At 41.7% G+C, this 25,980-nt stretch overlaps 1 protein-coding gene and 1 long non-coding RNA gene across 2 annotated transcripts; one reads left to right on the forward strand and one right to left on the reverse strand.

Moving 5' to 3' along the window:
* Positions 1-420: 420 nt before the first annotated feature.
* LOC112080797 (glutamate dehydrogenase 1, mitochondrial) lies at positions 421-25,126 on the reverse strand. The gene is made up of 12 exons (XM_024146709.2): positions 25,015-25,126; positions 24,852-24,907; positions 13,767-13,830; positions 12,858-12,952; positions 11,683-11,862; positions 9,825-9,962; positions 9,444-9,581; positions 9,152-9,232; positions 8,448-8,571; positions 2,821-2,912; positions 2,063-2,125; positions 421-1,228 (listed from the first exon to the last, which is right to left on the reverse strand). Exons 1-12 carry the CDS (start codon positions 25,109-25,111, stop codon positions 1,109-1,111), a joined length of 1,248 nt encoding a protein of 415 aa, XP_024002477.2. The 5' UTR covers positions 25,112-25,126; the 3' UTR covers positions 421-1,108.
* Positions 16,899-18,740, forward strand: LOC139027475 (uncharacterized). The gene is made up of 3 exons (XR_011479563.1): positions 16,899-17,144; positions 17,434-17,711; positions 17,804-18,740. It is a non-coding gene; the product is annotated as an uncharacterized lncRNA (long non-coding RNA).
* Positions 25,127-25,980: the final 854 nt, after the last annotated feature.

Raw genomic sequence — 25,980 nt, forward strand, 5'->3', positions numbered from 1 at the left:
GGTAATGTTGGATGAAATAGGTACAGTGGGGATTATGCAGCCAATAACTAGCTGTTGATATACAAAATAAACAGGATTTTCCTCCATGGAAAAATCTTTTACATACCCCATAGGGAATCATAGTTTGGTTTGAATCAACACAATCAATCGTTTTGTAGTTTAATTGTTCAATGAAAAGGCTATACAAATGATCTTACATAGAATCCTGAAGCAGTCAATCAAGGCTGATATAAAGAACAATAAACATTTTGTTCCCACATATTCTCCCCTTCCAGTAGCCCTACGGATTCAGCACAAAAACCACACCGATCTTGGTCAAATTCTGAGGCGAGACAAAGATTTAAACAAAGGCAAAAATACGGAGAAAGACACTCAAACTGTGGCTGCCAAAGCAAACACCAGTAACAACAAAGAACAAYCTTCTGGAATTGATCATTTTAGTGTCATGTCAACAGAGTAACATAATACATCTGCTTACTAACACATTTTATGACATCATCCTGAAGTGTAGACACACTGCTTTATACTGTAAGTGGACTGAACTCCTATTGGGTGACCTTAAATAGAAAGAACATTCTGGTGCAGGTAAAAATGATTAACCTTCTCCATTTCAACACAGGAGAAATGAAGGCTTTACGTGTCTCTGCTCTACATTCTGTTATGTTAACCAACTTCTTCAACTCTGTCAGTGAAGTAACAGTATGTCCGTAACAGACACTGAAAAAGCGCAGCGCTAATTCATAAAAGAACTGCCCGTAAAAGCTGTAGACCAGAGTTTTTGGTGTTACCTGGCATAATAATATAGTAACAGCAATTCAAATCGATGGAATGACTACAGGCAAAAAATTACCATAGGCACAGTAGTTTCATAACAGCGGATTTAAAGCAAGCTAGAACATGTGGTCTCTTGATAATATGAGAATGCAAAATAATGTGTATTGATTTGCTTGAAATACATATGCAAAGAGTAAAGCTAACGGTCGTGTGTAAAATGTAAACGCCTGATATGTCGTGAACGTCATAGAAAGATTTTATGAAGGTTGCTTGGAGGCTGGGAGAGGCGGGGCCCTGGGTCTGCTCGGATGGACAGAGGCTGTGGAGGTGCCACCTATGTGAAGGTAAGACCAGCCTCGTTGTACACCTTGAAGACCTTCTCGATGGCGTTGACGTACGCTGCCGTCCTCAGGTCGAGGCCCAGGTTGTACTTGTTAGCTGTGCGCATRATTTGCTAAAAGGGGAACAGAAAACAAAGAACATCAACTCAAGTATATAAAATCACCCTGTCCCTTCCAAGTATTCATTACTTTACCCTCCTTCGCCATTTGTTACATACAGCAATACACCTCCATTGTTCCATTTTCAATGGAGTGATCCATTTCCACAGGATAATAAAGCATCTGTGTGTACTTGTATAGAAATAACCCCCAGGGAAATATAACCAAGTAATAAACCAGCAGACTGTCAGGCAGTATGTCTGCACAGAGTATTACATTTCCTGGGATGCGGTATAGGCAACCCTGTATTATGCAGTTGCTGTATCCTCAGTCAGACGTGACAGTATCAACAAATCAGTGTTTGTTGGATATATGGTGTGTTAATGGTAGAGGGTGGTCCGTGTTATTAGGTGCAGGTCATGGCCTGAATCCTCATGCTCTCTGCTCTCTCTAGCATCAGAGCTGGGGCTTAACAAATGAGACTAACAAAGCACTGGCTTCTCCAGTTACCCATAGGCTCTGCTCGCACGCACAGCAAACCAGTGAGAGGGGGAGTGTGTGTGTGTGTGTGTGTGTGTGTGTGTGTGTGTGTGTGTGTGTGTGTGTGAAAATAAAATGATGGCAAGATAGCTCATATTGCCTTTTCACTGATTAGTGCTGTTTGGGCAATGAGATGTATAAAACAGAAATGGAACTTGATGCCTTCAACTTTCAAGACTTCATTACCCCTAATAAGATGCCTCAGGACATTATGTTGGATTAAGACAGTATTTCCTTTCAACAAAACCTCTGGACCTGTGAGGAACAGTTTAGCACAGATAATCATGTTTAAGCAATCAGCCTCTTACCCTGGCAGACCTCTCCATGGTGTAGGCCAGTCCTGAGTGCACAATGTCYTTCTCCGAAGCGCCCTGGAAMCAAACAAAAKAAAATACAATGAAAATAAGGCTCAGAGCGCACATCTAGCCTACTAAACTAAACCATTACTCATCTCTAGAGAAACGCAGCTCAACTTTGAAATATCTCTAAACTTGGTTATAATGAAATTGCAGGACCAAAGCATTTATCTCCAGTCTGTCGTTGAGTGAGCCTCATTTATCAACAGTAAGGTAATGTGTTTGAATCTTTGAGACTAATGTACAAAATGGTGGCTGGGGAAAACAGCAAGCAGAGGACGTATTTGATTTTATAGGTCTGTCCTAAAGGAGTCTGTTTGACTGTGGCGTCAGGGAGGGAGCGGTTTTCCCAGGATAAATCCCCTAAGGGGATAGTCTGTCATCAGGATCAGGTTGCATTGTTTACTGGTGTCCCATACAAGGTTAATGCGTTCAATGGAGTTCACATTAGGTAAACATGTGTAAAGACAAGCGTTATTTTCTTATGAAGCACACATTTACTTTCCTACTATATGTAAATTGCATTTGCAAAAAAAYCCTGGACAACAAGAGTGTGTGTGTTTGTGAATACTGAGACAAACAATTAAAATGGAACAAAATCAACAGCTCCTGTTGAATGTCTATAATACTGTATCTTAGGGGTATTGTTTGAATGAGGGGAAAGTAATCCAGGGGCATTGAAAGAATAGGGGGAAAAGGGTTGTACTCACAGCGATCCTGGCCTGGAACTCAGAGGTAGGGACCACTGGGATTGCTCCCCCATGCTTCCCAAACTTCCTCTCCAGACTCTCCTGGACGGACACTGAGGGAGAACACAGACAGTTCATATGTATATGATTAGATTATATGTATTAGTCTATATGAATCCTCACAACCATAAAGTGAACTAAATTTAGATTATTAATGCCAGTGAACAAACTAATCTGGTATACATTTGTACTTTTTGCCAACACACAGCTGTATCTATTCTGAGCCCTCTACCATGTCTCCAACATTACCCAATCTTGCCACTCATGGGACTGCTTCAGTTTCTTAAATATTCTGAAAACCTCCCACTCGGTCACAAGCATAACCCCAGCTCAAACCTCCCCTGCAATGTACTGAAAACACTCACCCTACATAGGATGACATAATGGAATGCAAGAGGACCAGCCAGATAGAGATCTAATGCTAATCCACTCATCATGAGCGACTCAATGTTATAAAGGGCTTTTGTGTGAAAATGCATGTGCACAATGTGAGACCGCTAATTGACTGATGTTGCTGATAGACGGGAAAGAGAGCGGGTGAGCGAGAGTGTCAGACATGGCCTGCAGACACAGTCAGCATCCACCTCTTCCTGGAAACTCTGCATAATGTGACTGCCAATAATTTTGTGTATCTCCAGGCACAGAGGGGCTGTGCCCAACACTGTACTGTGTGTGTGTGTGTGTGTGTGTGTGTGAGTGTGTGTGTCCGTTCCACATACTGATTAGCCTTCTCTTTTGAGTGGTAGGCATTTGCTTTCCAAATTGTACATTTCTCCCGCGGTTGTATTTTGAAATTTGCAAAAGGCAAACAGACAGCCGCAACTAACCACACAGTATAAATATAATCCATAGATGGCAATTCTCATTCAAGTCAGCCATTGCTAGTGTACCCATGAGTAAAACAGTCAAATTGCCAGGGTTAGAGGTTACAAAACCCTTCTATGGATTATATATTTATGGCCACAACATATATAATTGGCGCACATGCTGCCCAAATTGCGGCCTTCCCGAACATAGGCAACCGGTAACTGGCAAAAAAAAAGAAAGAAAAGGAAACCCTTGAGTAAATTAAGGATACAAAGTTTGTGTTATGGTRTGTGGTGTGCATTTTCCTGGCATGGTTTAGGTCCACTTGTAGAACCTATGCCAAGGCCCATTGAAGCTGTTCTGGCAGCTCGTGGTGGCCCAAAGCCCTTTTAAGACACTTTGTTGGCAGTTACCTGTATGAGTTTGATCAAATTTAATCCACTGTTATCTTTTTAGAAACGATKGATCCTCTGTGGCAAAATTCTGCTCTGGTGTATTTAAGATTGAGAGCGGGCTCGTGTGGTTGGATAAAAAAAAAAGATGTTTTTGCCTCTTGTGCCCAGCCCCTGACTAACACAATTGAACAGTTAGATTTATTGATTAAGCAGTTGTTTTTGCATTAATCAGTTACCCAATCAAGGCTGGGCCCCTCAGTTACCTACATGAGCCCTCTACCTTCTCCATCTGACAATTAGCAGAGAGGCAGCAGGCTGTCTACACTCATTGAGAGCGGGCTCCTGAATCCTCCTTTTGTTGACAGTTGCATACATTTTTTTTTTTTTTATATATACACTGCTCAAAAAAATAAAGGGAACACAAGACACCCCCTTGCTAATTGCCTATAATTTCCACCTTTTGTCTATTCCATTTGCACAACAGCATGTGAAATTTATTGTCAGTGTTGCTTCCTAAGTGGACAGTTTGATTTCACAGAAGTGTGATTGACTTGGAGTTGTTTAAGTGTTCCCTTTATTTTTTTGAGCAATATATATATATATATATATATATATATATATATATACACTACATATCTAATATATACTGTATGTGTTTTTAAAATGTTTTTTACATTTTTTGCTGCCTATTTGGGTCCCCCACGGATCTGGGCCCAGGGGCTTCAGCCTCGGTAAACCCCTGCATTAAATCCGGTCCTGTGTCTGTGTCTTACAGGTTTTGGTTTTTCCCGTAGGGCGCACCGATTAGGGTCACCTCGTTAGTAAGTATGTGTTACAACTGTGCTGGCTTGTCCATCTCATTCGTCGGTAGGTGTTTCACCTGTGCTAGCTCAGGTGATATTAAATAGTGGCTGGCCCATTGCTCCAGTTAGTTCTCGAGAGAGTGGGCATGAGAGATGTTGGAAGTGATTGACCACAGTTTAACTCTTCTGAGAGTTCTCCCCTTTCGGTTTGCTCCACTTGCTTTTAGCTCCCTAAGTTGGTTTAGGTTTTTATTTTGATTTGCCTTTTCTTGGGCAAATTTARATGGAATTCATGTTGGGTGTCTTTTAGGACCCAGACTTGTTGCTAGTCCACTTTCGGGGACAGCCCCATGAGTGTCTGAGAACCCCTCCTAAAACCCACCTGTTTATGTTTTGTTTGTCAGTGATTTTTTCTTTGTTAGTTCCCTTTGTTATGAGCGACACCGAGTTTGTCGTATGGGAATGTAACAAAATGGGAGCTCGTCCGGGATCTTGTTTCTCATGAGTATGGTAGTCGCACTAATCAACTACTTTGAAGCTCTGCTGTGCCCAGATATTTATGTTCAAAACTCAGTACACCCTGAGGGGTTATAAGATTGGTGGAATCATTTTGAACGTTGCATATATACACACACAGGATAATAAATAAAAAAAAGCCATGGACTTTAAGTTGGAAGAATGTAGAATATCCTACATGGGAGATGCTAGATAAATGTACAAAGGCGAATCTGCTCATCATTGCAAAGCATTATGACGTCAAAGTGGCATCTGGCGATCCAAAAGCAGTAGAGTTGTGTACTGTTTGGTGGAGGAGGAATTCCTCTCGGACAGAGAGGCTAATGAAAAGGGCGCTAGGGGTAGTGGGGTGAGTTCTGTAAAACGTACAACTGTGAGAGTTAGAATTAAAGGCAAAGTTGGAACAACAGAAATTCGAGTTTGAGCACAGGGAAAGACAAGATGAGCGTGCAGCCAAACATCAAGAACCTGAACATGCCATTCGATTAAGAGAGATGGACCTGGAAGCACTCTGAATCCAGTCAGGCCATCTGGCACCCTCAACAGAGTTTGATCTTGGTCAGAACAGCCGGCTGGTACCGCCTTTTAACAAAGAGGTGGATGTATATTTTCCTCTATTTGAGCAGACTACTACATCCCCAAAATTGCCACGAGATATTTGGTCACTGCTCTTCCAAAGTGTTCTTGTGGGAAAGGCTCAAAGTGTACGCCGCTTTATCGCTTGACAAGAGTTCAGATGATGATACTGTTAAAGCTGCTATCCTTTGGGCTTACGAGTTGGTCCCAGAGGCATACAGACAACAGTCCTGTAAATTATGAAAGACAATACCTCTAGCAATTCAAAAATTGCCTTCATGAAAGGGTTGCAAGCTACATTTATGAGCACAAGGATATCTTGAGAAAGCTGAAGTACCCAGTAGTAATCCCTACACAAAAAGCTATCCAGATAAGTCACCTCCTACTGAGGAAGTTTCAGTCCTTTTCTACAGTGCCCAAAGATAAAGATCGGCAGAAAACAGGTTTTTCGTATCCACCAGTTTGTCATTACTGCCGTGAGAAAGAACACATTGTCTCTCAGTGGCCTAAGTTGAAACAGAAAATTGAGAGAGAGAAAAAGCAGTTTATTCTTGTGGGAGCCCTCCAGCCCATTAAGTGTCTGGTTGGGAATGTTGTATCTCCAAAACAAGATTTGGGATCAGATGTGCATGAACTCAGTTTCAGATGGGTTCGTGTCTCTGCAGAGTGGCGATGCTTTTAAACAGCTGGTGAAGATACTGTGACACACTATGGTTGCCCAATCCTTTATTATGCAGGGTGTTTTGCTTTTGTCTGACACTTCAGCAACTGGTTACAGTATGTTAGTACGGCTATTCCCAAACTGGGGTGGGGTACGCGCAATGCTGTCGGGTGTACGGCAAATATATATGCGATACACATTTTCAAACAGTCCATTTAGATTTTCCAACGGGGCTATACATTTGGGTGATTTTTTCCTCTCTCGCCTGAGTAGCCACATTTCACTGCCAAAAATATAAGGGACAGTCCGACCAGTCCTGGCAAAAGTGGAGGCCGTCAATAACTTTCCAGCACCAGCGCCGATTCTTGGGAATGGCTGTCTACTACCAGGCTTTTTGTACGAACTTTGCCCAGGTTGTTGCGTCACTTACAGATTTGTCCGGTCCAAAAGTAATTTTCCATTGGAGTCCCGGTGGGACTCAAAAGATCCTTTTGGTCTCTGCACCAGTGCTAGCTGCTCCGGTTTTCAATCGTCTGTTTGCTCTGTACACTGACACCAGCGACGTAGGCGCAGGGGCTGTGCTCCTACAGAAAGACCACGTTGAGCACCCTGTGGGGTACTTTCAAAGAAACTGGGCTCATATCAAAAACTATACTTGACTATTGAGAAAGACGCTCGCTTTGGTACTGGCTCTCTAGCACTTCGCGGTTTATGTCTCTACACCTTCGAGGGTCAATTTATTTTGACTGCACGTTTTGGAGAGGAGTTTTGCGTTGGTTTGGCTCGTTCCAAGGGGACGAGAGCTATAGAAGCGTACGTGAGTTTTTCAAAAACTTGTGTTATASCCAACTACATATAAAAAGAATGCTTCTTTATAAAAGATGGAATATATATTTCATTACTTTGTCTTATATTTAATTGTTGACAGCCATTAGACGTTGATATTGGAGAAGGCGACGCATAAGTATTTTTTGTTGTTGGTGGTGAGCGAACTTGTCTTAAGGAAAAAGGTGTTACAGGTTTTGTTTTTTCCATTTATATTTTGAGGTACCATGTTGGCACGTAGGGTGTACCGATTAGTGTCACCTCGTTAGTAAGTATGTGTTACAACTGTCGGAAGGTGTTTTCGCCTGTGCTAGCCCAGGTGATATTTAATAGTGGCTGGCCCAGTGCTCCAGTTGGTTCTCGAGAGAGAATGAGAGCTGTTGGAAGTGCCTGACAGCGGTTTAGCTCTTCCTCTGCTTGTGATAAAAACAAAGCCTTTTATCTTGTTCTCCCCTTTTGGTTTGCTCCACTTGCTTTTAGCTCCATATTATAAATTAGTGTGGGTTTTTATTTTGGTTTGTCCTTTCTAGGGCAAATTTAGTAGGTGTCTTTAAGGACCCAGACTTGTTGCTAGTCAACTTTCGGTGGACAGCCCCATGAGTATCTTTGACAACTCCTCTTATAACCCACCTGTTTCCGTTTTGTTTGTCAGTGATTTTATTTGTTAGTTCCCTTTGTTGTGAGCAACATTGAGTTTGTCGTATGGTAACATAAGTGTGTGTGTACTCTGCAGTCAAAAAAATATTAAATGTGCCACATACTGTAAGTCACAGCCGTAAAATAAATAAAAAATTGTGGTTAAGTAGCCAATGGTTTCTGAAATATCAAATAGTCCTCATTCCCAATAATGAATGTAATTAAAGATTTAAACACGAACTACACTGATAAATACAACTTTAGCATAATACAAGATAAACAAAATCCATCTTTATGTGGCATAACAGAGAGTAGGCTGAACCAGCAGGGGTGAGTGCATCCCTTCGGTTTGGGAGGTGTCAGACTTACTGAGCAGGTGGTAGTTGGAGTCCCTCTCGTACTTGAAGGTCAGTCTACCGTAGCTGACATGGTTCAGGTTCTTCAGCCACTCAAAGTAGGAGACAGTCACTCCACCAGCGTTCAGGTACATGTCCTGAATAAACAAGAGATGGTGGGCTAGTTTGCAAACACTAACATTACAGCTATGCTGTAACATGCAGGCAATCAAGAGCTGCGAWGTCAAAGAGTAAGTTACACCGAGACAGATTAAGAAACTATCTGCATAAAATTGACTTCTAAACAATAGTTTAAAATATGATTAATCTCCATTCAAAGAAATAGAGTCAGACTCTGGAGACCAGTATACAATCTAACTAATCAATGTTCAGGAAATCCCGGTCTTCACTGTACACTTAACAAGTCAGAATCTGGGCCCGTATCCACAAAGCATCTGAGTAGGAACGCTGATTTAGGATCACTTTTGCTTTTAAGTTCATAATGAATAAGAATGTAATTGTATAGACAGATCTTAGATCAGCACATCTACTCCGAGATGCTTTGTGGATACGGGCCCTGGCCTACTTCTAGGCCAAAATGTTTAGATCTGGGTCTGTGAAAACAGCCCTAAAAAATCTAGGTCTCCAGGACCAACACAATCTAATGGAACCTGTTACAAGTTGCAAAAAATKAGAAAATATKAATATGCAATCTGAAATAKGCATACAGCCTCTCACCGGAATCACCATGATATTCCTCTCCAGGAAGATCTTATCAGCGTCAGGGGTGGTGGGGCCATTGGCTCCTTCAGCAATGATCTGGAAAAACAAAAGACGATTTAAATACATTTTACATACCGAATTCAGCTTTCCACAAACACCTTTCTATTGTTAGTGAGGTTCAATAGAGGTCAGTGACGATCGTGTACATTTTATATAACCTTTGCCTGCATTAATGTGGATTTACTGCACATTACTCAGTGTGTAATAAGAGTGACTGCTGGTCTGGACATGATTGTTGAACTTTGACCTTGGCCTTGATTTTGTGGGCGTTATTCCTGGTCAGTTGCTTCTCGCTGGCGGCGGGGATCAGGATGTCACAGTCGGCCTCCAGGATGCTGCCTTCGTATGGTGTGGAGTTGGGGAAGCCCACAATGGTGCCGTGTTGCTGGTGAGAAGAACGAGAGAGAAAGAGAATGAGACATACAGTTACAGGACCAAAGTATATCCTGGGTCATGCACCTCAAATGGTTTGCCAGGTTGGCTGTACGGCTGTGGAGGACTTTGGGTGTAGGAAGACTGTACGTCCCCTAGGTGGCACCCTTAGACCGTTCTTTCCGCATGGGCATGAAACAGCCAAAGAGAGATCAACTTGCAGGTTAGTGACTGTAGCTATGAGTTGTGTACTAACCAGCTTGTAGTCCTCCAGCTCCTTGGGGTCGATGCCATTGGGATTCCAGATGTTTCCATCCATCTCTCCAACACCAACACACTTGGCCCCGAAACGGTGTAGGTAACGCATGGAGTGCATGCCAACGTTACCGAAACCCTGGGAGAAGAGAAGGAAGAATGACATGTTTCAGAATAAAATAAGAATAGGTTTTAATCGTTTTTGGCCTGAGTGCCTTGTAAGTCACATATTTTTAAGCCTGTTCCGCTTCTATGTACCAAATGCACATTTATGTTTACGTTCTTGTTAATGAGTGTAACGTAGTGTCTTCTGGTCCAGTGGGTTTATGGATCACTTCTGATATTGATAAAACATGGCGCAGCCTCCACTCAGTACAGCTTGTAATTAGCTGTAACACCGTGTTCTACTGTAGGAGGGAGGACAGTCCTCTATACATCAACATTTAACAAGCTATGTCTGCTATTTAGTGATTATACCAACAGTGTGGCTGCCATCCTTTATAATAGTCTCTAATGTTGCTCCCTCTAACCAAAAAGAATGATAATATTTTTTATAAAATATTTTTTTCCCCTTCTTAATGCATTTGAGCCAATCAGTTGTGTTGTGACAAGGTAGCAGTGGTATACAGAAGATAGCCCTATTTGGTAAAAGATCAAGTCCATATTATGGCAAGAACAGCTCAAATAAGCAAAGAGAAACAGTCCATCATTACTTCAAGACATGAAGGTCAGTCTATTTGGAAAATGTCAAGAACTTTGAAGAAACTTTCAAATGCAGTAGCAAAAACCATCAAGCGCTTTGATGAATCTGGCTCTCATGAGGACCGCCACAGGAAATGAAGACCTAGAGTTACCTCAGCTGCAAAGGATAAATTCATTAGAGTTACCAGCCTCAGAAATTGCAGCCCAAAAACTGCTACAGAGTTCAAGTAACAGACACATCTCAACATCAACTGTTCAGAGGAGACTGCGTGAATCAGGCCTTCATGGTCGAATTGCTGCAAAGAAACCACTACTAAAGAAACCAATACGAAAAAGAGACTTGCTTGAGCCAAGAAACACGAGCAATGGACATTAGACCAGTGGAAATCTGTCCTTTGGTCTGATGAGTACAAACAAAGATTTTTGCTTCCAACCGCCATGTCTTTGTGAGACGCAGAGTAGGTGAACGGATGATCTCTGCATGTATGGTTCCCACCGTGACGCATGGAGGAGGTAAGGCACACATTCAAGGCACGCATTCTGCAGCGATACGCCATCCCATCTGGTTTGCGCCTAGTGGGACTATCATTTGTTTTTCAACAGGACAATGACCCAAAACACCTCCAGGCTGTGTAAGGGCTATTTGACCAAGAAGGAGAGTGATGGAGTGCTGCATCAGATGACCTGGCGTCCACAAATCGCCCGACTTCAACCCAATCGAGATGGTTTGGAATGAGTTGGACCGCAGTGAAGGAAAAGCAGCCAACAAGTGTTCAGCATATATGGGAACTCCTTCAAGACTATTGTAAAAGTATTCCAGGTGAAGCTGGTTGAGAGAATGCCAAGAGTGTGCAAAGCTGTCAAGGCAAAGGGTGGCTACTTTAATTAATCTAAAATGTATATTTTGATTTGTTTAACACTTTAGTTACTACATGATTCCATGTGTAATTTCATAGTTTTGAAGTCTTCACTAATATTCTACAATGTAGAAAATAGTACAAATAAAGAAAAACCCTTGAATGAGTAAGTGTGTCCAAACTTTTGACTGGTACTGTACCTTTTACTATAATGCCACCCCATACACTGTAAAGTGCTTTGAGACCTGATGAAATTAAATCAAATGCCATTCCTAATCAATAAATGCTGTGTCCGTGTACCTGGATGACAAAGGTCTTGTCGGTGAAGCCAGGGCTCAGCCCCAACTGGCTCATGTAGGCCGCCTCGTTGATGAAGTTCTCGATGCCGTGGAATACTCCTCGCCCGGTGGCCGAGATCCTGCCGTGGATGCCACCCTGGCTGATGGGCTTACCAGTCACACAGGCATGAGCGTTGATGTCCTGGACACAGAGGAGAGCAACATGTGGATAGTTAGTGGTGGAATTAGCAACTTCACATAGGCCAATAAAAGGAGCAGACGGCCATTTTATTTTAAGTAGTTTTGCAACCTTGTAAGAGGCACACTGGATGGTGATCGACACATTTTGTGATGTACCAGAGACAAATCATCCGAGGGATAAAGATAAGGCTTTAGCGAGACTATTTACAATAATAACATCAATATATCCCAGAAACAAGTTAATTTGGAAGACTATGCCAAAAAAGTCCCAACATGAGGCCTGCATGGACACAGCATTGTCCTCAAACTGTGATAAGCTTAATCCTAGACAGGACAAGAGCACGTCTCTGTAATTCTGATTTTAGACTGAGGCCAACTTCTATGACTAGGCTGTAGGGTAGAAGTTCTAGTGTACAGTTGAAATGCTTTACTTTTGGAGTGCTCCCTGACCTCCTCCCTGGCAATCAACAAAACATATAAGCGTCATACAGCAAGAGACAGTTCAACTTAATGGAATCTAGAGCTTTGTCTTTCAGTAGACTTGGAACAATATCCTAAGGACAGGAACATAAGGGTCATATAAAAGGCCAGCAGAACTTTGTGTAAAAACTCAAATCATCAAAAGGAATAAAGGAGAAAAAAACAAAAAAGTGACATACCAGAAATATTTACTCAGCAAAGTCAATAAGGATGGCAAGTGTACACAGAATAATGACAACTTATCACTTGACCACTAGCTACTGTACACAGTTTTGCTTTGTGGTCATGTAACATAGTTGCTTGGTTATTAGGTTGATAAAACATGAACAGATTTCATGGTGATAAAATATACCAAGCAGAGGAAGAGCTGAGAAAGTTATCTAAATTACATTTTCCTTCATTTAAGTGGTTTACGATAATTGTTCAAAGCTGTTTAGCTTAGTTGATAGGAAGTGCTGGGGGAAACACCATGTCTATTGTGGGAGAGGGCAGTGAGTTCATACGGGGAACACGTACATGGTGGCCCATGGTGTTGGCATAGGTGTCAGCAATCCAGGACATTTCCCTCTCTCCAGTGCTCATATCAGGGGCAGGGACATCAATGCCAGGTCCTGACAGGGGAAAGAAGAGAGGTTAAAGTGAACTTCTAGGATAACAAAAAATGCCTTCAGTAAAGAAGAAACAAACAATACACCAACAACAAACTCATACTGAAACGCATGTAGACCCAACTAAATGTGTCGGTGTGAAACAGTAGTACTGTATTTAGATAGAGGCACTCATGGCCCACTTTGAAGCTATTGCAGTGTACTGTAGGTAGTCTAGTCACATGACGTGTAACCAAGACATGTCGCTATATAAACAGTCCCCTCATCCCACTATGGAAGAATGTTCCTGGAATGMCTTTTAATAACTGGCTTCCTCTGACCTTCCTGATTTAGTGATCATGTGGACGACATTTACAGCTTTGAATAACAGACATAAAGAGTACCATTCTTGCCTTTTTAAACGCTGGACTTGTCAGGCTAGAAACCCCCTACAAAAGCCTGAAGTCAGGTCACGGGTACTTCATACTTTGAAAGCATCATCCTAAAATAACTTAAAACAAGCGGAAGTCCTTGGAAATGATAGGTCATTGTTACAAAGAACGTGAAGTTAATGCGAACTGCTTATTTAATTCTGACATCCCTCAAAAATATTTGGTGTATTATTCCGTCTTAGATTTTTTTCTGGTGTACAGTTTCCCCTTGTCAAGCCTTGTGTTTAACTCCTCTCTCATCATAGTTATTTATGTTTGTGCTGCGGGCTCATGAAACCCCCCCTCCCCCACTACAGGGGACCATGTATTCATGCGGACATACACATTACCGCCAGACATTTTCACCGCCAACCTTCAGTGTTCCCCTGATCACAGACACTACTCACCAATAAAACCCTTTTTGGCCAGCTCAATGGTGAATCTTCTGGTGATTTTCTCCAGTTCATTGTCCTGCAGGCAGAGAAATAACAGTATGATAAATGGCATTGAATATTTCACTGGCAGTAAAGTCAGACCAAATAAGTAAAGGCTCTTCTTTAACAGCACAAAAACATCCTGCTTTGTGATAGAATAGGATTCTGAAATATTGAGATGCAACATCAGCTTCAGGTAGGTTAATACTAATGTCAAAGCTGGATTACTTGAATTTATTCAAATGAACACTGAAGGTGAAACACTCATCCACCTGGCTCAAGGTGGATGAGGCTCAGGAGGATCAAGGGACAAAAAAAAAAAAAAACTCATGCTCTTTCAGAGCCAGCAGCCGAGCAGATAGATAAGGGGTAAATGTCCCGGTCATGATGTTTACCAGCTGATGGCTCAGCAGTTCTCCCCCAGAGCAGAACTGCCAATGCTTAATAACAACACAGGGCAGGTCAGCTCTGGGCTGGCTACAGGAAGTGGAGGGAGAGCCCACTGACTAACAGCTTCCTGTGCAGAGCTCTATGGAACACAATGGGGCTTTCAGGAATGGTCTGATCTTTTAATTTAGATACGGTATTCAACATCTTAATAACGTGTGCTATAATATGTACAATATGCACTTAATTACGGTTTTATTCGCAAATTTAAACTATTAAGTACAGGTCATGCATATTTTCTATTTGAGAAACCTAGACAATAAAATAATTTTCTATGGCTCCTTCTTCCCTATCAGTAGTAATCTCAGCTAATTCTGGGGTCAAAGTTGAAGATAGAGATTCTCATCCTTGTTCCGATCACTGCTAAAACAAACACTCCAATGAATGGTCACATAATAGGACATCCTGCAGCCTTCCTACATGGCATGCACTGGCTGAATCAACATTGTTTCAATGTAATATGCCAACATTTGTGCCGCAGAATCAACGTGGAAAATACATTGGATTTGAAAACAAGTCATCATCCAGTTGTTTTCATCTAATTGCACCCAGCGTTGTAAACATTGAAATTGGGGTAAAACTTCAACTTAAATACATCGACTTAACCAGAAATATGTTGAAATTCCACGTAGAAATGTTAATACTATATTCAATATATTATGGTTGAAATTATGTTGAACTTCGTATTTGATTAGACATGTTACTTGACCTTGTTTCAATGTTGATAGAATGGTATGTTTGAATCAACGTAATTGTTTAAACATCATGCTATCAACCTAAGTGATGTGGTATATTGAATTGAATGTGTAGCCACAGTAACAATTTCTGCCTGAACATTGGAGGGACTCCTACTGATACATGATGGGGTAATGCACTTCAATGAGAACTRGTTTACCATCCAGATGTCTAACTATGTACCCTGCTTAGCGTAGTAAACAAGCTGTGTTCGTTTCAGCTGGGCTATCATGTCAACACATCTAGACATTGACCAGCTTCYATACTCATTTGAGTAGACTACCTAAATAACATTGAAGAGTTGAAAGTAACTAACTTTTCTTACAAAAGCTGCATGTTAAAAGTAAATTCTGAGTGAGGTTAGGTTTATTTTAGGGCTTGGAATTGCGACATTATCGTGATACTTAGGTGCCAATACAATATGTATGGCAATTTGTGCTAAAATGTGCAATTTGTGCTAAAATGTGCTAAAATGTTTAAATGCAATTCTCACGATTCTACAGTATATGTATTGATACTGTGATTTTATTGCGATTCGATGTTCCAAACATATTGCTCATCATATGTCTGCTGCAGAGGGACAAGAGAGAGCAATGAGAAAACTAGGTTTGATCAGTTATGGAAATAAGTGTTGAAAACAAAATTGGCTTCCTATTTAAAAAGAAAAAAGGAGAACAAGCTATGCAGATACAGCCAACTAGCACAGAAATATTGTGATAGTCAAAATTAATATTCCGATATGTAACTATGGATTTTTTATTCCATCACTAGATTATGTAGGCTGCATTGACATTCGATTTGCCCAGAGAACACCATCATTTCAATGTGAAGCTATGTGTACTATCATTCATCTAAGGTTGATTGGAAGTTAGACGTAGTTACCACTAGCCCTATAAATAGCATGCCAAATAGATGATTAGACAACTTTTACCTTGCCCTTATTGATGTCTTTAACATACATTATTCATTATATACACCTGCTCATTCCATGACAGTCTGAGCAGGTGAAAGCTACAGTATGGTCCCCTATTGATGTTACTTGTTAAATCCACTTCAATCAGTGTAGATGAAAGGGGGGGGCAGGTTAAAGAAGGGTTTTTTAAGCCTCGAGACAATTGAGACATGCATTGTGTATATGTGCCATTCAGAGGGTGAATGGGCAAGACAAGAGATTGAAGTKCCATTGAAGGGGGTATGGTAGTAGGTGCCAGGAGCACCGGTTTGTGTCAAGAACTGCAACGCTGCTGGGTTTTTCACATTCAACAGTTTCCCGTGTGTATCAAGAATGGTCCATCACCCAAAGGACAACCAGACAAAATGACAACTTTGGGAAGCAATGGACTCAACATGAGCTAGCATCCCCGTGGAATGCTTTGGACACCATAGAGTCCATGCCCTGACGAAATTAGGGTATTCTGAGGACAAAGGGGAGGGTGCAACGCAATATCAGGAAGATGTTCGGTATACTCAGTGCATTCGGAAAGTATTCAGACTCCTTGACTTACGTTACAGCCTTATTCTAAAATGTATTTACAAAATTCTTCCATCAATCTACACAAAATACCCCATAATGACAAAGCGAAAACAGGTTTAGAATTTTTAGCACATTTATAAAAATGTAAAACAGAATGTCTTATTTGTGACCCGATTCAGGAAACTAGGCATATGTCGAAAGTCACAATTTCACAAAAGAGCCGTTTGAACGTAAAAGTGTTTTGTCAGAAATGCCTTCTCGAACATGTGAACTTTCATGTGCCTTAATATCAAACTTATGTCATCTGTAAATACGAATAAAACTGTTAAATTACGAGCCTAGTTGGTTTAGCCACAGAAAAAGTCCACAACCTTCCCGCTAGCCATGATTGGCTGAGATAATGAGTGGGTTGGACATGCCAAGAGGTGAGTTTGGATTGGTCTGCGGTGTAGCATCTTGTGTCTAAAATGAGCTGCTCGTTATGCGTAGATAATCCTTTCTATTGCTGTTTTCTAAAGATATAACGTTAGCCATGGAGAGCTGCAAATACGTTGCTACTGCTAAACATTTCTGCCCTGAATTTCAGGCGCTATCAACAAAGGTCAGTGGGAAAAAGTTGTGAGGGACTACTTTCTTGAGGACGATCGTGTCRCTGACTGAAAATGAATCAGACGATGAGGAAATCCCTGATTTAGGTAAAAACATGTTTAGTGATGTTAACTCAGAATGCCATTTCGCATTGCTAGTTATAGCCTAATGTTAGCTAGCTAACATTGAACCTACTTGGTTAACTTTAGCTAGCTATGACAATCAGGTTTGTATTGCTAGTTAAAGCTTGCTGTTAGCTAGCCAGCTGACGTTAGATGGCTGGCAAGCTAGCGAACATTACGTGTATGAACTGTGTGTTGTGATGTTCTCAGAATGCCATTTCGCAACCATTGTATAATAATGCTAAAATATTTGTATCTGGAATTTGTCTTTCAGCATCAGTAGAACACGCCTGACTCTCCTCCACCAGTCATACAAGGAGAATGATCTAATGCCTCCCATCAAAAAGAGAGCTGGCCCAAGCAAGCACAGGTTACAACTGAAGCATGAGGACTTACAGCGAGTGGTGAACTTCAACAACTACGCAGAGGATAATGCAATAGTATTACCAGGATGCCACCCAGGACACAAACACTTTGGTGGAAAGCTGCTGTCATCCCATGTGACAAAAGCAGCAGCGTGACATCTCTACAAGGAATCGATGACAACACTTGGTATGTAAAGCACAAACACATCTTGATTATTTAATTGACCAACATTATTGGCACTACTTTTATTGAGCTTAAATTTTTTCTGTATTTTCCAGAGGTACATGTAGTTAGGCTGTCTTCCTTCAGGAATCTGTGGAGAAAATTGCTGCCCCACATCAAGCACTAAGCCGAGGACAGACCTGTGCTGGCAGTGCCAGAAGAACAACAATCAGGTCTTCAGATCTGTCAAATCTGACAGAAGCTGTTAAATCAGTCAAGCAGAAGAAGCAAGAGCAGCATCTCCTGCTTGTTCACAGTGACAAAGAGGCTATAGACATAACATGCCCTGCACAAAAAGTCAAGGGCAGGACAGAATATAGATTCCCTTGTTCATGCGCGGGTCGGACAGACCAGTCATCAGCACTATCTGCTGTGCCTCTATTCAAATGACTCTCCTAACACGCGCCATACGTTGCTGCTACTATTTTTTAATCCTGCTGCTCAGCCACTTTACCCCTGATTGAATGCATATAATGACCTCGATCACTATTGTAATTGATATTGTTCTTGTACATACTGTATATTTTATTTATAATTGACACTTCTGATATTGCAAGTAACCATTTGGCTGTACCGTTTTACACCTTCTGTAGAGACCCATCCACTTCTCAATATTAATTTTATATATATGAATATTTTGCTGTGTGTGGTCGTAACATGATTTTGTGACATACAGTACCACAACAATATCATGTGACCGTATCAAGTGTCCACCACATAAATATATGGCRCATGCATCTTTATGTACTGTACATATGTACCTCACTCAGGTTGCATGGCCTTATCACATAGTATTCCATACTTAAGTTAAGTGAGTGTGTAACAGTATATAAAGTATGCTAAAATACTGGTGTGAAGGCATTTGGGCAGTGGTGTAAAGTACTTYGGTAAAATACTTTAAAGTACTACTTAAGTATCTGTACATTACTATTTATATTTTTGGCAACTTTTACTTCACTACATTCCAAAATAAAATGTACTTTTTACTCCATACATTTTCCCTGACACCCAAAAGTACTCGTTACATTTTGAAAGAAATTGTCCAATTCACACTTAAAGAGAACATCCCTGGTCATCCCTACTGCACTTGATCTGGCAGACTCACTAAACACAAATTCTTTGTTTGAAAAATTGTTGGTGTGCCCCTGGCTATCCATCAAAAAAAAAAAATGGGCATCTGGTTTAATATAAGGAATTTGAAATGATTTATACTTTTACTTTTGATACTTAAGTACATTTTAGCAATTCCATATACTTTTTTWAACATTTACTCAAGTATGACAATTTAGTACTTTTTCCACCACTGGATGTGGCTGAGGTATTAGCATTTCTTTCACCCATCAATTTAGACAAGTGTGTCTGGGTAAGCGTCATCTAATCTTTATAAAATATTTTTATCATCTGGACACTTTGTTTACCTGGAATCTTTCCTTATTGTAGGCTACTACCACTTTTAGTCTTAATCTTTACTACACTACTCACTGTTTAGCACCTGACCTCACATGTGAATACTGAAAGAGATGGGTGGGGCCGGTTTAAGAGGGTGTGAACAAAGCTGAATGGTTGTAGACAAAGGAGAGCTCTCCAGTAGGGAACCAAAAGATTCAAAGGCCCTTTTCTCAAAAGTGAGTTTACAAATGTATCAACATTCAAAGCAGAATTACTTTCCCATTGTTCCTCAAACACGCAGTGTATGATATACCATTTTGTAGCTATGTGTCTCTACTTTTTACCAACGTAAAAAAAAAAATCTAATGTTGCTACATAAGACCGAATCCAGGTGTTGAGTCACATTTACTAAGTATTCAGACCTTTTGCTACGAGACTTGAAATTGAGCTCATGTGCATTCTGTTTCCATTTATCATCCTTGAGATGTTTCTACAACTTGATTGGAGTCCACCTGTGGTAAATTCAATTGATTGGACATGATTTGGAAAGACACACACCTGTCTATATAAAWGGTCCCATAGTTGACAGAAACAAGATTCTCTGGTCTGATAAAACCAAGACTGAACTCTTTGGCCTGAATGCCAAGCATCACGTCTGGAGGAAACCTGGCACCATCTCTACGGTGAAGCATGGTGGTGGCAGCATCATGCTGTGTGGATGTTTTTCAAATACAGGGACTGGGAGACTAGTCAGGATCACGGGAAAGATAAATTGAGCAAACTACAGAGAGATACTTGATGTAAACCTGCTCCAGAGCGCTCAGGACCTCAGACTGGGGCGAAGGGTCACCTTCCAACAGGACAACGACCCTAAGCACACAGCATAGACAACGCAGGAGTGGCAGACTTCAACCCGATCGAACATCTCTGGAAAGACCAAACATCAGATTCTTTCCGTATCTATGTGGAATTTAACACAATTTCTACATATACATACAGTACCAGTCAAAAGTTGACACACCTACTCAAAGGTTTCTTTAGTTTTACTATTTTCCACATTGTAGAATAGTGAAGATATCAAAACTGTGAAATAACACATATGRAATCATGTAATCTAAAAAGTGTTAAATCAAAATATATTTTATATTTGAGATTCTTCAAAGTAGCTACCCTTTGTCTTGAGATAATCTGCAGCTGCCATGGTTACCCAGTATGGCTGGCTGAGCTACAGATCTGATTGGCTGCCTGACGTGAAAGGCGGTGCAACCAAGGAGCCAGGTGGCATGGCAGAAGGGGTTTGACTGACTTTCAGTGAAACCAGTGACGCTAAACACACATGGAAACGCTCACTCACTGAATAGATGGGAAAATACACTGGATATGAGTACGCCTACACATATGGAAACATGTTTTATATAATGTACACTTATACATAAATTAACATTTACTAATAGGACCCRGGTACTCGGATTCTCAGGCCCCTATTAATATAATTTGTCCTGTAAACAAAGTTATAATAATTCCATTCTTAGCAGGGTTGGTGGGACTGATATACTACACCTTGCAAAGAAAATAACACCAACTTGCTTCTTAACCACTATATTGTAGAAAAATAATGAAGACATCAAAACTATGAAATACCATTTATGAAATCATGTAGTAACCAAWWWWWTKTTAAACAAATAAAAAATATATTTATATTTGCGATTCTTCAAATAGCCACCCTTTGCCTTGATGACAGCTTTGCATACGCTTGGCATTCTCTCAACCAGCTTCACTTGGAATGCTTTTCCAACAGTCTTGAAGGATTTTCCACATATGCTGAGCACTTTTGGGTGCTTTCCTTCACTCTGCGGTCCAAGTCATCCCAAACCATCTCAATTGGGTTGAGGTCTTGTGATTGTGGAGGCCAGGTCATCTTATGCAGCAGTCCATCGCTCTCCTTCTTGGTCAAATAGCCCTTACACAGCCTGGAGGTGTGTTAGGTTATTGTCCTGTAGAAAAACAAAATGATAGTCCCACTAAGCGCAACCAAGATGGGATGGCGTATCGCTGCAGAATTCTGTGGTAGCCATGCTGGTTAAGTGTGCCTTGAATTCTAAATAAATCACAGACAGTGTCACCTGCAAAGCACCCCCACACCATCACACCTCCTCCTCCATGCTTCACGGTGGGAACCAGACATGCGGAGATCCGTTCACCTACTCTGCGTCTCACAAAGACACGGCGGTTAGAAACAAAAACGTCAAATTCGGTCTAAGGTCCATTGCTCGTGTTTCTTGGCCCAAGCAAGTCTCTTTTTCTTATTGGTGCCCTTTAGTAGTGGTTTCTATGCAGCAATTCGACCATAAAGGCCTGATTCACGCAGTCTCCTCTGAGCAGTTGATGTTGAGATGTGTCTGTTACATSWACTCTGTAAAGCAGTTATTTGTGCAGCAATTTCTGAGGCTGGTAACTCGAATAAACTTATTCTCTGTACAACCAGAGAAAAATAAAAAAATGAACTCGACCAACTTTACAACACACACAGAGATGCATACAAAGCTCTCCCCCGCCCTCCATTTGGCAAATCTGACCATAATTCTATCCTCCTGATTCCTGCTTAGAAGAAAAAACTAAAGCTGTGACTCGCTCAATATGGAAGTGGTCAGATGACACGGATGCTATGTTACAGGACTGTTTTGCTAGCACAGACTGGAATATGTTCCGGGATTCATCCAATGGCATTGAGGAGTATACCACCTCAGTCATCGGCTTCATCAATAAGTGCATCAACGACGCCCCCCCCCCCCAGTGACCGTACATACATATCCCAACCAGAAGCCATGGATTACAGGCAACATCCGCATCGAGCTAAAGGCTAGAGCTGTCGCTGTCAAGGAACGGGACACTAATCTGGACACTTATAGGAGATCCCGGTATGCCCTCAGACGAACCATCAAACAAGCAAAGCGTCAATTACAGGTTTGGGGTTGAATCCTACAAATCAGCTCTGACGCTTGTCGGATGTGGCAGGGCTTAAACTATTATGGACTACAAAGGGAAACCCAGATGCGAGCTGCCCAGTGACGGGAGCCTTACAGATGAGCTAMATGCCTTTTATGCTCGCTTCGAGGCAAGCAACGCTGAAGCATGCACGAGAGCACCAGCTGTTCTGGACGACTGTGTGATAATGCTCTCGGTAGCCGAACAAGTCAACATTCACAAAGCCGCGGGGCCAGACGGATTACCAGGACGTGTACTCAAAGCGTGCGCAGACCAACTGGCAAGTGTCATTTTCAACCTCTCCCTGACCGAGTCTTTAATACCTACATGTTTCAAGCAGACCAGCATAGTCCCTGTGCCCAAGAAAGCAAAGGTAATCTGCCTAAATGATTATGGCCTCACAGCACTCACGTCGGTAGCCATTAAGTGCTTTGAAAGGCTGGTCATGGCTCACATCAACAGCATCCTCCCGGATACCCTAGACCCACTCCAATTCGCCCCAACAGATCCACAGATGACGCAATCTCAATCCACACTGCCCTTTCCCACCGGGACAAAAGGAACACCTATGTGAGAATGCTGTTCATTGACTGCAGCTCCGCATTCAACACCATAGTGCCCATGAAGCTCATCACTAAGCTAAGGACCCTAGGACTAAACACCTCCCTCTGCAACTGAATCCTGGATTTCCTGACGGGCCGCCCCCCCAGGTGGTAAGGGTAGGCAACACCACATCTGCCACGCTGATCCTCAACACTGGGGCCCCTCAGGGATGTGTATTTAGTCCCCTCCTGTGCTCCCTGTACACCCACGACTGCGTGGCCAAAAACGACTCCAACACCATCATTAAGTTTGCTGACGACAACAGTGGTAGGCCTTATCACCGACAATGATGAGAGTCTATAGGGAGGAGGTCAGAAACCTGGCAGTGTGGTCCCAGGACAACAACCTCTCCCTCAATGTGAACAAGACAAAGAATCTGACCATGGACTACAGGAAAAGGCGGGCTCGAACAGGCCCCCATTAACATCAACGGGGCTGTAGTGGAGCGGGTCGAGAGTTAAGTTCCTTGGTGTACACATCACCAACGAACTATCATGGTCCAAACACACCAAGACAGTCGTGAATAGAGCACAACACCTTTTCCACCTCAGGAGACTGAAAAGATTTGGCATGGGTCTCCAGATCCTCAAAGGTGCTACAGCTTCACCATCGAGAACATCCTGACCGATTGCATCACCGCCTGGTATGGCAACTGCTCTGCATCTGACCATAAGGCGCTACAGAGGGTAGTGCGTACGGCCCAGTACATCACTGGGGCCAAGCTTCCTGCCATCCAGGACCTATATACTAGGCAGTGTCAGAGGAAAGCCCAAAAAATTGTCAGAGACTCCAGTCACCCAAGTCATAGCCGGTTTTCTCTGCTATCGCACGGCTAGCGGTACCGGAGCGCCACGTCTAGGACCAAAAGGTTCCTTAACAGCTTCTACCCCCAAGCCATAAGACTGCTGAACAATTAACTAAATCGCCACCGAACAATTTACATTGACACCCCCCCTCCCCCCTCCATTTTTGTACACTGATGCTACTCGCTGTTTATTGTCTATGCATAGTCACGTCACCCCTTACCTACTGTAGATGTACAAATGACCTCTAACCTATACCCCCACACATTGACTCGGTACCCCCTGTATGTAGCCTCGTTATTGTGTTACTTTTTATTTCGTTTATTTGGTAAATATTTTCATAACTCTTTCTTTAACTRCACTGTTGGGTAAGGGCTTGTAAGTAAGCATTTTCATGGTAAGGCCTACACTTACTTGTATTCAGCGCATGTGACAAACAACTTTTTGATTTAAACTTACCAAATAGGGCTATCTTCTGTATACCACCCCTACCATGTCACAACACAACTGATTGTCTCAAACGCATTAAGGAAAGAAATTCCACAAATTAACAAGGCACACCTTTTAATTGAAATGCATTCCAGGTGACTACCTCGTGAAGCTGGTTGAGAGAATGCCAAGAGGTGTGCAAAGCTGTAATCAAAGCAAAGGGTGGCTACTTTGAAGAATCTCAAATATACATGATTCCATATGTGTTATTTCATAGTTTTGATGTCTTCGCTATTGTGCTACAATGTAGAAAATAGTAAAAATACAGAACTCCTGGAATGAGTAGGTGTATAAACCTTTGACTGGTAATGTAGATCTGATGATTAGGTTAAAATTAAATTGATGTAACAACCTGTTAGTCAGGTTAAGTTAATTAATTTAAGTTAAAGTTTTACCCTAATTTCAATGTTTACAAAGCAGGTTGAAATTAGATTAAAATTTGATTACTTTTTTCAAATCAAATGTATTTTCCACGTTGATTCCATGTCAATGCGTTGAAATAAACAGTGCGTGCCCAATGGTTATTATCTATGCACTAGGGGTAAAATACATCACAATAGACCTAGTGAGACGAAAATGATATGCCTTGACAGCACCCTTATCACTGGTTTAGATGACTTGGTAATGTGAGCCTGTACGATAAGCTGAGTCACAGATAAACACGTTCAAAATAAAGTAGAAACTGACTTTGTCTATTGAGAAACTGCTTTGTACATAGAAAGGGAACACACCCTAAAGCTAATGAAAAGTGCCATGTGACTGGGAGAATGGGATGAAAGGACATCAACAATTTCTTAAGATACTCTGGCGTATCCCGAAACAAACTAATACCTACAGTGTAATTCTTTACGTTGATCTTCACTCCAGCTTTGGCTCCTCCAAATGGCACATCTGAAGGAATTTAAAATGGAGGGGTTACATGAGAAAAAACACAACAGGCTATATATACATGTCTGGGGGCCCAATGTCTTGAAGACTAGGTGTCGAAAAGCCCTTACCCACAACAGCACATTTGTATGTCATCAGCGAGGCCAGGGCTTTCACCTCATCGACCGACACATCGGTGCTGTAGCGGATACCTGAAACATACAACATGGCAGAGTTAGGGGTATGAAACCAGTGATATCAGACTTGGCTGAAAAAAAAGTCATGTTTTCCCATTGTCATTCTTTAGCTAGAGTAGGTGTGTAWGAGAATATTAGGAAAATGGTATACCTGAACCTTATACATGATGAAAACAATAAGCCTATAAGTTGTTGTACAATAAAACAAGTGAAATGTGTACACTATCCACTTTTTAAAACCAGAGAGCCCACTCCTCCATTAACTTAATCTCCATTTCATACTAGGCCTCTCGTAGTTATTGCAGGTAGTCAGTTTGAACCAAGATGGAGCCGACAGAGAGGGCTGCCTCGCTTCTAGTCCTTACAAGCATTTCGCTACACTCGCAATAACATCTGATAAACATGTGTATATGACCAATAACATTTGATTTGATTACTGCACAAAATGGTTGCAGTTACAGTGTCAGTCACAGTAGGCAAAATTTCCTTTCGTAGTATAGCCGGAGGCAAAGTCATTAATAGCTGTCGGGTGATTGGTTGAGGATTCTTGGGTGTGGGACATCACTCGGAGCCCTTTGCAGACAATTTCTCTCCCCCCGGATCTAAAACCAGTAGTAACCACCAACTTCAATGACAGTGATATTAAAATTAAAAGACATCTAATATTCCCGCATCCCAGTAACATTGTCGCAAAGGAGGGCTTGTTAGCTAGCTACAGGGTTTGAGTCACCTCAGCCGCTTTCTGCATCTAGACTCGGGAGCTCATTGGCATAGACATGTCAAAAAGGCTTCAGGAGCCAGCTGGTTAGATATGATTCCACCATGGGTAACAACTGGCTACTAGTTAGTTTTCACCAAAATACGTTCAACTCATAGCTAGTTTATCCAGTGACTACCGCA

Source organism: Salvelinus sp. IW2-2015, unplaced genomic scaffold, assembly GCF_002910315.2.
Source record: "Salvelinus sp. IW2-2015 unplaced genomic scaffold, ASM291031v2 Un_scaffold16510, whole genome shotgun sequence".
In the NCBI taxonomy this organism is placed as follows: Eukaryota; Metazoa; Chordata; class Actinopteri; order Salmoniformes; family Salmonidae; genus Salvelinus; species Salvelinus sp. IW2-2015.